General features: G+C 40.3%; 1 protein-coding gene across 7 annotated transcripts in view; it reads right to left on the reverse strand.

The window, feature by feature from the left end:
* Window positions 1-15,742, reverse strand: part of ADGRB2 (adhesion G protein-coupled receptor B2) — a 298,187-nt gene that overhangs the window by 47,554 nt on the left and 234,891 nt on the right. For all 7 annotated transcript variants that reach the window (XM_075195184.1, XM_075195183.1, XM_075195185.1 and 4 more), the window contains one exon: window positions 659-853. In XM_075195184.1, coding sequence (XP_075051285.1) covers window positions 659-853 — 195 coding nt within the window. The remainder of the gene's footprint in view (window positions 1-658; window positions 854-15,742) is intronic.

The raw sequence follows: 15,742 nt of genomic DNA on the forward strand, positions 1-15,742 counted from the left end.
CTGGCCCCATAGAGACCTATAGGGACTGCTTTTGAGTTCAAAAACAGTGGAAAAGAAGTAGATATCTCAGATATCTGCTGCGATCCGTTAGTTATAAATAGAGGGGATACTTAAATTTGTGACGGTCCCCCGAAAAACAGCACTTTTTGGGGGATTAAGAGCTTGTTAAATATGCCCCAAAATGTGTGATATTGCATTTTTTGCCATAGATCTGATCTACCTAGAGTATCAATTAAGTTTGGTCCCTCACACCTCCAGTGTATCTACCCTGTTAACATCTCCAAAAACACATACTTTCCCTTCAATACTAGCAGTAATATCAACTGTTACCTCTCCATAACAAACCTCTCTATTTTTCATCAGACTAACAGAAAAAAAATTAAAATTGTAATAATTACAATAGCATATTAGACTATCCATCATCTTTTCAGTCCATGTATGAAAGAGATGTATTTATTCCATACCTTCTACCATCTATATCAATTTATAAATAGACATTTTCTTTACAGTTAGCAAACTGGAGGGCAACAAACCATCAATTCTTCTAAGCTATCAGCAATGTTGAAAGGTCTATAAAGATACTCGACAGAAGTCCATTAACCAATAGCTGAGAATAGTAGAGTATTCATCTGTTGTATACCTTTAGGAACGCTCTTACCTGAATGTCCTCAAAGGATGGTATATAGGTGGCTCTCTTATATGTGTCAGTCACATTGCGCAAGATCTCAACACAGAAAAGAAGGTCCCCGCTGTAGTAGTTCTTGGTTGCCACCAGCTCCAACATACTCCGTACCACCTGTGACATACCCTGCCCTGCCAACAAGCGCTGACCTTTCGCCAAATGTTCACGGAGCTATAGGATAGAACAGAGTTATGATTGATGGTATATACAGACACACTTATATATATATTGATACAATATATTTGATAGCAACAGTACTTTTTTCCACTTTCCTTAAATGACAACTGGCAAATAAGTGATAAGCAGTAAAAAAAAAACAATGCAAGCCTAATAAAGATTAAAGTGGATAGATACATTTTTGTAGATGGATTCAGACATGTGTCAAATGAATTAAGGATGAGTAATGGTGGAGAATGAATTGATTGTGGAGAGTGTATCACTGACAGCATGCATCAAAATAAAAAAATAAATAATAAAATAATAAAAGCTGATGCTATGATTTAGGAAGTAGTCACTATTTGGATATATTTTAATATTTTACCCCTTACTGAATAGTAGAGAAGTGGGAGATTTAAGACCAAAAGACTGACAGCAAACATACACATGTATTTGTATTCTCTATTTTACTGTGCAGCATAATGCCAGTCACAGACATAGGGCCTGATTCATTAAGGTACGCCAAAATAATGTATTGTGCAGTTTTTTTAAAATGTACTTGATTTGGGCATATGCACGTCCATATTCAACTAGAGACGTCTCTTGTTGAATACAGGTCTAGGTACGCTCTAATTATATGGCACTTGCTGCATTGAGACAAACACAATACACTGCAGGATATGTACAATACATATGTGGAATATAAGGTCCCAGCAGAACGCACAGAAAAAGTATTTAATGAGTGTTACCTGTTAATAATATAGTCATTAATGAAAAAACATTAACAAAGTGGGGTTTTTTTTGTTTTTTTTTTTAAAATTAATAATTTCCCCCAATGAAATACATACATATATCAGGATGTTATTAATGTCTCCTGTACATAAAATGCATTTTTACAGTTGCTTTTGATTGCAAACACATGTTCTAGCATGCATACGCGACCGCCATCTCTTTCACTCGTCACTTACACCTGATCTGTTGCTGGTGCAAGTGATATGGCTGAAAAACACAGCTTTAATCGGATGCAGCTGCGTACGATCGATCTTGGCATGCCCTTAATGTTCATTGACTACATGCATACACACTCTCCCTTCCAGGTTCCATCCATGAAATAGTAGGCTGTTGGAAGCAGTGCCGTAACTAGACATTATAGTGCCCTGGGCGAGTCAGGACACCGGTGCCCCCCATCTAAGTGGGAGTGACATTTGCTGAGTGGGTGTGACCAACCTAATGTGGGGGTGTGGCTAGCACTTTACTGAAAGAATTCTGTTACATGTCTGCGGACCAAAAAACATGAGCACAAAAGCACGAAGGAGAAGAAGGAGTTCCTCTGTAAGGTGAGGTACAAGGGGTCTCACAGGCGACCACCGCCTCATTCACCTCCAGCTATTATCTGCTGTCAGTATCACCAATTTACATCTCTTCACTGGGGAAATCTCAGATAATATAGAAACTTGTCTTTTCCATCCCTGATATTAGTTATTGCTGAACTTTTAGTGTATTTTCCCTCTCAATTTATTTAATTTGTTTTTGTGTTTCTTCTGAGAGAGAGAATGAATATGAGAATGAGAATGCGAATGCCACCAAGTTTTGTGTTCTTGAACTACACTTGTAGAACTTAAATCAGTATAATTATTTGAGTTTGTAATCTGTCCTGGGCTGCTCAATAAGTTGTGACTTGGCAATGGCTTGCATGCCAGTGGGGGGTCAGAATGGCAGTCTGCACCTATCTCAGACTATTGCAGTAAAAGCAGCATGTATAGGGAGTCCCATGAAGTCACAAATTTTCTGATAGGAAATATCAAATTTTGACTCCTGGCCCCATGCAAGGTGAGAATTATTTGTTTATCCTAATTTTAAGCCTGGACAATTAAATAGTATTTCAAATTAATAAAAATTATTATTTTAGATTCCCCAATTTAGTAGTAAAACATCTGCTTGTATAGCTCAACATTTAGTACAGATCCATCAATTGTTTTCCTCATAATCCCTCTACCTCCTCCCAGAGATCTGTCAATTTAATTCCAAATAACTTACTAGTATGTCTTTGTACTGCAAACACAGAAAGATCATGCAAACATTCAAACTCCACACATATAGGGCCCTATTTGGAATTGAACCCATGATCCCAGTGCTGTGAGGCAGCAATGCTAACCTCTGTGTCACTGTGCTGGGCAATTGTCTGTTCAAACTCACTTCTATATGGCAGCAGAAATCTCCAGCTCATCATTTAATATGCTTATTTTTCCAATAGACGATACCTTTTAACATTAATTAAAGGAAAATAATTAACATAAAATTGTTTTCATGTCATGCCCAGTGAATTGTTTAGTGTCTCATTTCTGCTGCAATGTATGAAATATAAAGCAGCAAAATGTTCTGAATTAGATGCAAATGATGAGAGAGGGCTCAGTTTCAAATTTTTAAGCAATTGATAATGTTTGCATACTGCTTTCTTACTTTTTTTCCTGTGGGATTCCTAGTAATGTTTTAAAGTTACAGTAAGATCTAGTTCTAATGAGAGATGAACATATAGCTGCTAAGGTCTAGTCTTTGTGTGACAAGAAAATACTTTTGACAGATGGATGATATTGTAGAAGTACAATTCTTACCTTTCATTCAGCACTTGCTGGGAGTTCAGCCTTTTACTTCCTGTCAGTAGAACTCATATGCGTTCCACCAACAGGAAGTTCAGCGTTCCAAATGCCGAACTTCCTGTCAGTGGAAAGCACATGCGTTCCACTGCGGAAGTAAAGGGCTGTAGATAGAAAGCCAGGTAGCAGGCGGCTGCTGCGCCCCCTTGGCCTTGCGCCCTGGGCGACGGCACCGCCCGCACCTGCCTCGTTACGGCTCTAGTTGGAAGTGTCTTTTGTGTTTGAAGATTAATTGGATGTTCTTGAGTTTCTGAGCATAAAGTTTGTTTCTGAGCATGCGCAGTGCAATTTAACGCAAAATACGTCAAGCATTGGTGGCATTTACGTCACTTAATGAATCAGGCCCTTACTGTATAGTACATTCACACACAAATATTTTACCAGTTAACCGGCATTGAATAGAGGCTGTAATCCAGGCTTCAGCAACATCTATTTGACTCATTTTTATTAAGTTGCCAACAAGTTAGATGCTATTACTATTTGTATTCTGTTATTTGTTGTGAAATGAACTATTAAGATGAATAAATGGTGTTATTAATTGCACCATAAGCAGCTGCCAACTCTTATTGAACCCTGGGAAGAACATAGAATAGCAGGACTTTAATTAAATAGCACATAGTAATTAGGCAGACTACTGTCCTGTAATATTTCTACTCTGTTTGAGTTAAAATTTATAATCAAACCCCATTTAGGATTGGTTTCAAATTCAGAACTGGTCATTATACTAGCGCCGTATTTGCTTGATAGTCCAGAATGCAGTCAATGTTAACAAAGGACAATCATGATCATTTGGCAAATATCAATGCAACAGTTCAATTAGCACTGCACAAAATTACTCTGGAAGCTTTACTAGTCATTGTGAGAGAAGTAACCCCTTAACTGCTTGAGTCTAAAGGGCCTGATTTTGAGTTTGGAGGAAAGCAAAGAAAAGGAGCAACTTTGCACCTGGACAAACCAAGTTACAATGCAAGGGGTACAAATTGACTTATTTTTTTGAATGCAAGGAAAATACTGGGTGATTTTTCATGTAGCACACAAATACTTGATAGCTTTATTTTTACACTGAAATTAAAGTTGATCTATGACATGCCTTACCCTAACTATAAATATGTCTCTACATTTTAAATTTACCTCCCCCTCTAAATGCAAATTTGCTCCTTTTCTTTGCTTTGCTTCTAACTCAAAATCAGGCCCTACAATGGTTATGCTAATGTACATACACATTGATAGATAATATATACCACTATAATACATAGATATATTAATAGTGGTAGTTGTACATCCCACACACATAACAGATATATATATATATATATATATATATATATATATATATATATATATAATTCCTCATACAAGTTATCTGTGATGCAAAGAGCAGGAGTGATAGTCATTATACACTGTTGTTGAATTATATCACCCATAATCCATCATGACTAATTACTATTATAGCAATTGCATGTATCACACACACACCACACACTAAATTGTTTCAAAATGAATGACACATCCGCTACTTATGTATATATAGTATCTATTTCAGTATCCCAAGTTGGTAGGTCAAGTACAAACTGACTCACATTCACATACCCATGTTACTTACTGCAAATCTATTCATTATTTAGTCATCCCTGTATCAGAATGACTTAAGCGGTACATTATACAAATACAGCTGCAAACTACACACAAACAGTTGTAGTCTATATACATGCAGATATAGCCTTGTAGGTTACATACAGAAGTAGTTAACACTCACACAGCAAATCAGACAAAGCTCATTCAAATATCTCACTTGCAGGATGAAAATTAGTCTATAAAATCTATAGGTAATAATTTTAGAAGTTCTAATATGCTCATATGATTATAGTATATATCTCAGTATCCCCACCTAACAATGCATTACCAAGTTTAATATGCGGCACGTTGAAGATGTTTCTAAACTATAATTAATTTATAAATCCTTGTTCATATAGTCTGTCTTGCCTTCTGTCCATAGCTAGCTATACTTATTTAATTTCACAAAAGAAAAATCCCATTTCAAGGTTATCCACCCCATACAGGCTGACATCCAGTCCATCGACACATTGGAAAACAAGTTCCAACAAAATTTAAATAAAATGCTGTTCTGCACTCCTACTGGGGAACTAAAAGACAGCATTTCCTCGCGAACCTCCATCTGGCTAATTGCGCCCAATCAGTGGTTGTTAGACTATAGATCCTATTATCCTAAGAGAAGTAAGCCAGTCTGAATAATATAAGTCTTCACTTATGTGTGCAGCTCTAACTGCATATGAATAGAAGGACCATCCTTACTGTACCCAGATTTCATCCTATTGCTTGCAATGTAATGTACAGTTTTTAAACATTTATTTTATTTAGCATGTGTTCCAGTACAATGAAAGAAATGCCAGGCAAAATGGGAAGAAAATCACATAAAAAAAAACTTTTCATATTTTACGGTGTGTAACCAGGGTCTGATCACCTTCTTGTTATCAATCTTCATCTCCTGCATGCCTGTGGTTATCCTTTTTTTAAAAGTGGACAGGGACAGAACAACCTATAACTAGTGAGATCTTCAAAATGCTCACAGAGTAAGGGCAAGGTCACACAAATGTTTTACAATGCTGTGAATTTCTGACAAGGAAACAGCAATGTTCTAAAGTGAGGGTAGTGCATATTTAGTGTTACGTTGAAGTGAATGGGAAGCACAGTCGCACCGTAGCATTTCTACTGTCAAAGCTCTGCATGTGGCATTTTGACAGTGGAATCGCTTTTGTTGTGAAAGAGGAACAGCATTCTCCATTCACTGCAGTGAAGCTTTCCAGTCTCCTGCTCAGAAAATCACTGTGGTCTAAAATACCGATGTGATCTTCCCCTATTTCAGGAGATATTGTGGGTGGCCACTTTTGTATTTGTGTCAGGATGTAAGGAGGGGAGTGGAGGCAAATAGCACTTCACAGACTGGGAGACAGTGGAAAGAATACGATACACCTGCAAATCAGAGTAGCGATGCAAGGATCCTGGCAAACTAACGCAGACGGATTCAATATATGAATCTAACTTCCAACATTCAATTTCTTTCATTTAAATTTGAAGAAGCAAATGGGACAGCTACCAGACATGATAGACACATCATCATCATCATTTATTTATATAGCGCCACTAATTCCGCAGCGCTGTACAGAGAACTCACTCACATCAGTCCCTGCCCCATTGAAGCTTACTGTCTAAATTCCCTAACATACACACAGACAGACAGACAGACAGAGAGAGACTAGGGTCAATTTTATAGCAGCCAATTAACCTACTAGTATGCAAACACGGGGAGAACATACAAACTCCACACAGATAAGGCTATGGTCTGGAATTGAACTCATGACCCCAGTGCTATGAGGCAGAAGTGCTAACCACTACCACACATATAAGGCCCTGTTTAGTAAGAAATAACTTTTGGCTTAATTAGAAACACACCACACTACAGGAATGGATCATTTGATTTGAGAAATGCAGTCAGACACGTAACCACTGTGCTGCAGGCAGGCACTTGTGAGACTGCTTGAAAGGAGTGCACATCTTCTCACTTCTTGCTGCCTGCCCTAAATACTATTGTCTGTGCCTTTGAAATCAAACACACCCAGTTACTATGTGCTAGTTGCAAAGCTGGTCTAAGCACTGCCTAGCTGCATCCTATTTTCATCACCATGGTCTCTGTATAGCAGTTTTACTGCTTTTATGACTCTGGTTTATTTTAAAAAGCATGTAAGGGCAAGGGGTCCAAGATTAAATATTAAAACAAGAAGTTGGAGATGTATGGAGCAAACTATTAATTTACCAGTTGTTAACTGTGAATAACTCATAGCTTGACTAGTCCCTCCCCATTTATTATAATTTAAAACAATTTTTACACTTGTGCCATTTTTGGTTTCTGAGATTGTACTCTCCAGATGTATAGAATGTGCAAAGCTAGTTGTGTCTACTAGTAACTGAAATCATCAACTCAAATCATCCCTATAGATCTGTCTACATTCTCAAATATCACTATCCTCACTTGCCCAAATGTCAACTCTGTAACTCTGTAACACTGGCACTAAACACGCAAAAGTAGCCAAATGCAGCAAATTTCAGGTTGAAAGTTAAATTAAAAAAAATATTTTGATACGTTGAGAAGAGGGAGAAAGTACTAATTTCAATTTCCTTAGACATTAAGGAAAGTGCACTGTTTCCTCGGAAAATCATTTACAAATTGGACATTGACATATTTCTGCGAAAGTCTGTCCAAATCTGTAGTCTTTGACTTGGATCAGTAAATTAACCCTTTTGTTAACAGAAATGATATGGCTAACATATTTTTCAACTTCTTTATGTAACATCTCCACTGGTGTTGTTGTTCACACCTCCCAGTGAATGAATGTGTGTTTCGGCACTAGGACCCAGAATAGACACACAGAGAATGTTGCTTAGCAACATCAGGCAGGTATAAGGGGTTCAGAACCTGTGTGGGAAGGGTCAGCCAGGGACCCAGGACAGAGGGGAGGAGGTCCTGGGACCCCCCCTTGTAATCTGGGGAGCTGGTCTATAACCTGCTGTCAGTAGGGACCATAGTACAACATCACTGACTTAATACTAGTGACATGGGACAGATTTCAGGAATAAATTACCTCAGAAAGTAACAGGATGATAGAAAGGACAGGCAGCATACAGGGGGTTCAGAGATATTACCCCTGCAGAGGAGGGGTGAGAGATAATATCCCTGCAAAGGAGAGGTGAGAGATATTACTCTCACAGAGGAGGGGGTGAGAGATATTACCCCTGCAGAGGAGGGGTGAGAGATATTACTCTCACAGAGGAGGGGGTGAGAGATATTACCCCTGCAGAGGAGGGGTGAGAGATATTACCCCCGCAGAGGAGGGGTGAGAGATATTACCCCCGCAGAGGAGGGGTGAGATATGATACCCCCGCAGAGGAGGGGTGAGAGATAATACCCCCGCAGAGGAGGGGTGAGAGATATTACCCCCACAGAGGAGGGGTGAGATATGATACCCCCGCAGAGGAGGGGTGAGAGATAATACCCCCGCAGAGGAGGGATGAGAGATATTACCCCTGCAGAGGAGGGGTGAGATATAATATCCCTGCAGAGGAGGGGTGAGAGATATTACCCCCGCAGAGGAGGGGTGAGAGATATTACCCCCACAGAGGAGGGGTGAGAGATATTACCCCCACAGAGGAGGGGTGAGATATGATACCCCCGCAGAGGAGGGGTGAGAGATAATACCCCCGCAGAGGAGGGATGAGAGATATTACCCCTGCAGAGGAGGGGTGAGATATAATATCCCTGCAGAGGAGGGGTGAGAGATATTACCCCCACAGAGGAGGGGTGAGAGATATTACCCCCGCAGAGGAGGGGTGAGAGATATTACCCCCACAGAGGAGGGGTGAGAGATATTACCCCCGCAGAGGAGGGGTGAGAGATATTACCCCCACAGAGGAGGGGTGAGAGATATTACCCCCGCAGAGGTGGGGTGAGAGATATTACCCCCACAGAGGAGGGGTGAGATATAATATCCCTGCAAAGGAGGGGTGAGAGATATTACCCCCACAGAGGAGGGGTGAGAGATATTACCCCCGCAGAGGAGGGGTGAGAGATATTACCCCCGCAGAGGAGGGGTGAGAGATATTACCCCCGCAGAGGAGGGGTGAGATATAATATCCCTGCAAAGGAGGGGTGAGAGATATTACCCCCACAGAGGAAAGGTGAGAGATATTACCCCCGCAGAGGAGGGGTGAGAGATATTACCCCCACAGAGGAGGGGTGAGAGATATTACCCCCGCAGAGGAGGGGTGAGATATAATATCCCTGCAAAGGAGGGGTGAGGGATAATACCCCCGCAGAGGAGGGGTGAGTGAACACTGCTGTGAGAGAGAAATGTGAACTAATTTTAAATGCAACTGTCCCATTAATATTCTGTGCATGTAGCCATTAAGATCTGTGCAGGAGGAGACAGGAGATGTATATATGAACCGTACATATTTATTTGATCACTGCAACCGTCCAAGTATGTGCTAGAGTGAAGAAGGAGTTTAAATAGTTTGTTTTGCAATATAGAGATGGTCTGGTGCACAAAATATTGAGACATCTGATTGCACTGCACCCCAAGTTACATCACTTGTGTCGTCACATATTCACAGAGACTCTGTAAAAAATAACCTGCATGTGCGTGGATCCTCTGGTCATCTACATCCACTTTCACTCCAGGGGGTAAATGTATGAAGCTCCGATTTCTGATAGACGGCGCTTTAAAACTTGCCTTTACAAACCATTGCCGCTTTAAATTTCGCCTGCAAAGTGACGATTTCCAGCGACTTGTAGAAATCAGAGCTTCATACATTTGCTCCCAGGAGCTATCCAGGTCTGAGAAGGAGGTGCACTGCTTAAACTGTGCACCTCAACACTATCCACAGTGACAGGGGGTTAGATAACATAGAACATTAAACATAGATGGCATTTTTTGGCATTTAACTGTAGTTGCTACACTTTTGACCTAGATCATCAATCATTTGTTTTACCCCTCCTTGTGTGTCTACCCTGTTACATATCTTTGTGTCATCTGCAAAAGGGCATACTTTCCATTTAATACCATTAGCAATGTCACCAATAAAGGTATTAAAAAGCATTGGTCCAAGTACAGATCCTTGGGGTACTCCACTGGTAACCTATTTAACAATTTTACGATTGTTACCCTGTTAAGTATCATCTGTGATTACAGCGTTGACCTATGGCTTAACAATGCAATTTACAATTAAATTCATCTCAGGACAGTGGACCCAATAGCAGCCTGTCCCAGCGATGACTCTTTTCTAATGAAGACTCCGAATTCTGACCTGGAGTCGTTACTGCGCATGCGCACCCTAGGGTATCTCTGATATCTCCTTCGTTAGACATTTGATAAGTAGCTACTATACTTAAAAGTGCCTAAACCATGCGTAAACAGATTTAAGGCTTTAAACATAGGCCCCATAGACTGTTATTTTTTCTTAATGTGGTATAAACAGCAAAGTACCAACCTCATTCAGTATCACTGGAGGTGCGACTGGAACATAAGTTGGGTAGACACCTATGCAATTTTACTTCAAATGCGATTTCTGGAACGATTTTTCCAATGACTGAAATCCCCGATGAACTTGGCTTTTGATGATTACACACCTACACGATTTAACGTCATATCTATGATCTTCATCTCATAACCATCTGCTGAAAAGATCGTGACTCTGCATACTCTACGCTGCTGGTCATGAGTGTGTTCACACTTACAAGTTTGCCCAACATCATTTCATCGTTGATAGTGATTTTCAGGAAGTTGATAAAACCAAATCAAACGACGCAATGTGTTTTTGTACGATAAAACATGGTATTGGGAGCAAACACACTCTTACAATATCGGTCCAAAAGGTAGTTTATTGTGTGATTTGCACATTAATTGCATAGGTGTGTACCCAGCATTGCTTAGTGATTGGAGACCCTTTAGCCAGGGATCAGTACACTCTAAAGCAGAAGTGCACAACATGCAGGTCAGAATCCCATGTGGGGTACCAATATCTGTTTTTGGTGTCACATGATTGTCAGCTTTGCAACATATTCTATTGGGAAGTGTCTCTTTTAGGGTCCCAGAACAATGGTACATTGACACCTGGGGTTATAGCTAGAAAAAGGTTGTGCACCAGTGCCCTGAAGTACAGACAACGTCTTTATAGATTATTCTCTATACAGGTTTGTCATCTTTAGTTTTAGCTTTTGCTATTAATCAACTCAGCTTTCATTACTGAAATGTGGATAGGGGTTATATCCACTAATTTTATTTACATTTAAAGAGTTTTACATTTAAACTCTTTTAGACAACTGCAACAATGTTGCAAAAAATCACTTTCTCTCCATGCAACAGTTGTTTCTGCCTTTCAAGTTCTACCATATACTATATAAATCTATAATATTATTTTGCAATGTAGACATTATTGGATACAAACAAATGGGAGATAGAGACAGTCAAAAGTCAAATCTAACTATAGAATGAAACACTGTCTAAAACTAGCACAGTGACAGTTAGTTAGTTATTCAGCACATGCTAATTATACGGGTTCCAGTTGAAACAGAGATGCCACCTACGGGCATTCCAGGGTTAGAGACAATGGAGGGCTGGCGCTGCTAACAACCCCCCCCCCCCCAAACCCCTCTCGTGAGAGCCCTGCCACTGCCCTCCAGCTTTTTAAGTGAGGTTGCCACAGTGCAGGCAGAGGGGAATACCAGAAAGCTGCAGTTGAGTACAGCGGAGGAACTCATCCTCCATGTCGAGTGGTGTCAGTGTATCAGCTACAGTAGTGGCACTCATACTCAAGATAACCAAAATGACAGGTGGACAGAGTCCATGGGGTATATTTACTAAGCTGCAGGTGTAAAAATGTGTACATGTTGCCTATAGCAACCAATCAGATTCTAGTTATCAGTTATTTAGTACATTCTACAAAATGACAGCTAGAAACTTATTTGTTATTATAGGCAACATCTCCACTTTTTCAAACCCACAGTTTAGTAAATATACCCCCATGTTTCAAGTGGCACTTGTGTGATTAATAAGATGGTTTTCAGACTACCCTAATTCAAATTCTGCTGCCTCATAGAAACTGCTTATTATCTCTCCAATGGAAACAGCACCAAGCAGTCCTGCACTGGGATCAATTAAGGAATGCAAAGGGGGGAGGGGGGGGTTATCTTGCAATGGGATCAGTGTAAGGGTGGGGATGCTGTTGGGAGCAGAGCAAGGGGGCTGGCGATAGGATCAGAGCAAGGAGGTAGGCTGATGCAAGTAGGTGCTGGGGAGGGGATCAGTATAAGGAGAAGTCTGGTATGAATGTAATTAGAACTCCAGTAACACTGCAGGGCTAGGTTAGCCCTATGGAAGCCACACATATCCTTTTGGCAGAAATGTTGCGTTTCTTAGGAAATAAAAGAACCACTAAACCACCAATCTTCAGATATTAGCCATGAATGTAAAATATGCACAAATCAGCTCCACATTAAATTGGAAATGAAGGTCCCTATAGATGACTACACCTATGTACGTCACTGTCTATAATAATACTGCTACACATCCTACTAAACCACACATATTACACTGTCTACCACTCACTACAAAGTAACTCTACACAAACCACTAAACACCCATACCTTCTACTGTGTCATCCACTCTAATATTGACACACATATTTGCATCAGACTGGTAATTGTTTATTATACCCTTGAAATTTGCTTTTTATCAGCAAACATATATATTAAACTTATATCAGTACCACCTTAAAGATTACACAGCATCCCTAACTTACAATCAGTAAAACCACTCAACTGTCACAGTTTGTCAATGTCCATATAATAAGCCCCCGTCTCACCAGCTGCAGAATGCCATGTCACATTCATAGAACTTCCATCCTCATGTAAACACCACCACTGACTTCCAAACTGGTATGCCATATGCAACGGCTAGGTCCAGGGCGAGCACTACCACCTAGATGGTCACTTATATTGCCATGGTTTAGGGGACATAATGTTACTCATTCATCAAAATTATCTTCACTCCAGCACTCCCACAATGAGATCCAGTGATTGGCAATAGAGGGCAGCAGCATCAGCTTCTTACCTGTAAAGCTACCAGCTGCTGCTCATCCTTTTCCCTCTGTGTGCATCCCTGCTTTACACTTGCCGACATGTCAGACGTTAGGCAGTTAGGCACACACCACCTGACATGCGCACTTTCCCACGTGTACAGGGAGCAAGAAAGGCAAACACAGGAGTATGCCACTGAATTGTTCAGCGCCGGATGGAAGAAGGTAAGTGTGGGGAGCGAGGTCTCGTAATGTAATGTGGGCAGGGGCATGAGCTGAGAATTTAATGATGAGGGTGGGGTTAATCATTTAATAATGAGTGGGAAATATTAATTTATTGATGGGGTGATGGGTCAATTTATTTCAAGGTGGGGACTATTTAATAGTGTGGTCACAGGGAAATAGGTCAATTTATAACATGTTAATACTATTCATCTAATGATTAGGAAAGCCTAATTACTCCCATCCCAGGATTTTGTCCCAACTGCAAGGGCAGTTAGGATGTGTGTCCTATTTGACACTGCTCTGCTTATTATGGTGAAGCAGCATGTACCTAACAGATGTGCACACAGCATTGCTCATGTATTGGAAGTGGATGGGAATGGATTGGATAGCTGTCTAGCACTTGGTGAAACACCACACACTCCCTGCATGATGGTCATGCCCACTCTGACATCATGGCATGGACATCCCTCTAGACAGGCTGGGTTTGCCTAATTACAGTCCCAAGAAGAGAAGGTACCAGCCCCAACTCACTCCACACAAAAAACAGGGGACAGGCACTGCCTTTAGAGATGGTGGGAAGGGGTTCCTCTTAGGGACTAACATAAAACCTAGGGCCTGACATAAAATTTGGCATTTTTATAAACTGATGGTGGGCTGTGAGCCCTGTATAATATCCTTATACATCTCTGACAACCAATACTAGTTTAGAAAGTCACAATATACAGTGATAATCAGAAGTAACCGCCAAACATGATGGGGTTACTACCTCTGAAGTAGGTTTGTCTATGAAAAAGTTAAGAAACGTTGAACGTTGGGTTATGTATAGCTTATGTATATAATATATTGTAGTGTGTGTGTGTGTGTGTATATATATATATATATATATATATATATACAAATACACATAATATATTTATATATATTTCTGTATATCATAGCTATACATTCTAGTTATCCGTTCTACCTGCTTGAATGTATGCCGGAATGGAGCGCTGAGTGCATTACCTATCCATTCCGGTTGCCGGAATGGAGCCCCAAGGATCTTAGCCATCCATTGGGGCTTTGAGCACCTAACTCATCCATTTTGGGTGCCAGAATGGGGCTCTGAGTACATTAATCATCCATTCCGGCACCCGGAATGGATGATTAATATAAAGAAAAATTTATTCCGACACACAGAATGGATTGCTAAGATACTCAGACATCTATTCCAGCATTTGAAATGGCTGGCTAAGGTACTCAGAGTCCCATTCGGAATTTGGAATGGATGGTTAGGGTACTCTGAACCCTATTCCAGCACTTGGAATAGTTCTCTAAGATACTTAGAGCCCAATTCTGGCAACCGGGATGGATGACTAAGGTACTAAGGCATCCATTCCGGCACCTGGAATGAATGATTAAGGTACTCAGACATTCATTTTGGCAGCCGGAATGGATGGCTAAAATATTGAGACATCCATTCTGGCACCCGGAATGAATGGCTAATGAATGAATGGCTAAGATATTGAGACCCGGAATGGATGGCTAAGGTACTCAGAGCCCCATTCCGGCACTTGATGTAGTTGTCTAAGATGCTTAGAGCCCAATTCTGGCAGCCGGGATGGATGACTAAGGTGCTCAGGCATCCATTCCGGAACCTGGAATGAATGAGTGATACACTCAGCGCTCCATTCCGATATCATTCAGGCAGGTAGTACAGATAACTATGATATACAGAAATATATATAAATATATTATGTGTATGTATAAATATATATATATATATATATATATATATATATATATATATATACACATACACACAATACAATATATATGCAATATAATATGTGTAACAGTTGTTCCACATATTACAAAGAACATATCTGTGTATCAGCACATAATGCACTATACAGGCAGGGAAAAGCAGCAAGCTTCACTCAAGATACCAAGCAGCAGCAGAGGGCGATGACTCATTCCGGTGTTCCGGCTTTTACCCAATTCTGTCTTCGTGTCCCTCCCTGGCAGGCTTCATGCTCCACCCCATTGCAAATGTGTAAAGGCTATTAGAACCTGTAAGTAAAATGATCGTGGTTGACAGATCTGTGTAAACTAGGTATCTGTTATGCCAAAGGCAAAAACTGCTTGTTCGCTAACCTGATGTTGTTGTATGTCAGGCAAGAGCTGCTTATAAGAGATGATTCTTTTTGAAAGTGTTCCATTGTAGAATGTAATTTCATGTAGCTGACTTATTTAATATGCATCAGATACCTCTACCGGGTTAGTGACTGCGCTTTTCATTTAACAACCTTACTGCAGTAAAATGTATATAACTATTGAGGCATTCAGACACATAATCCAATAATACAGAGCTTGCTGCATCTTTATTTTTATCTAT

This window comes from Mixophyes fleayi, chromosome 2 (assembly GCF_038048845.1).
Source record: "Mixophyes fleayi isolate aMixFle1 chromosome 2, aMixFle1.hap1, whole genome shotgun sequence".
NCBI lineage: Eukaryota > Metazoa > Chordata > Amphibia > Anura > Limnodynastidae > Mixophyes > Mixophyes fleayi.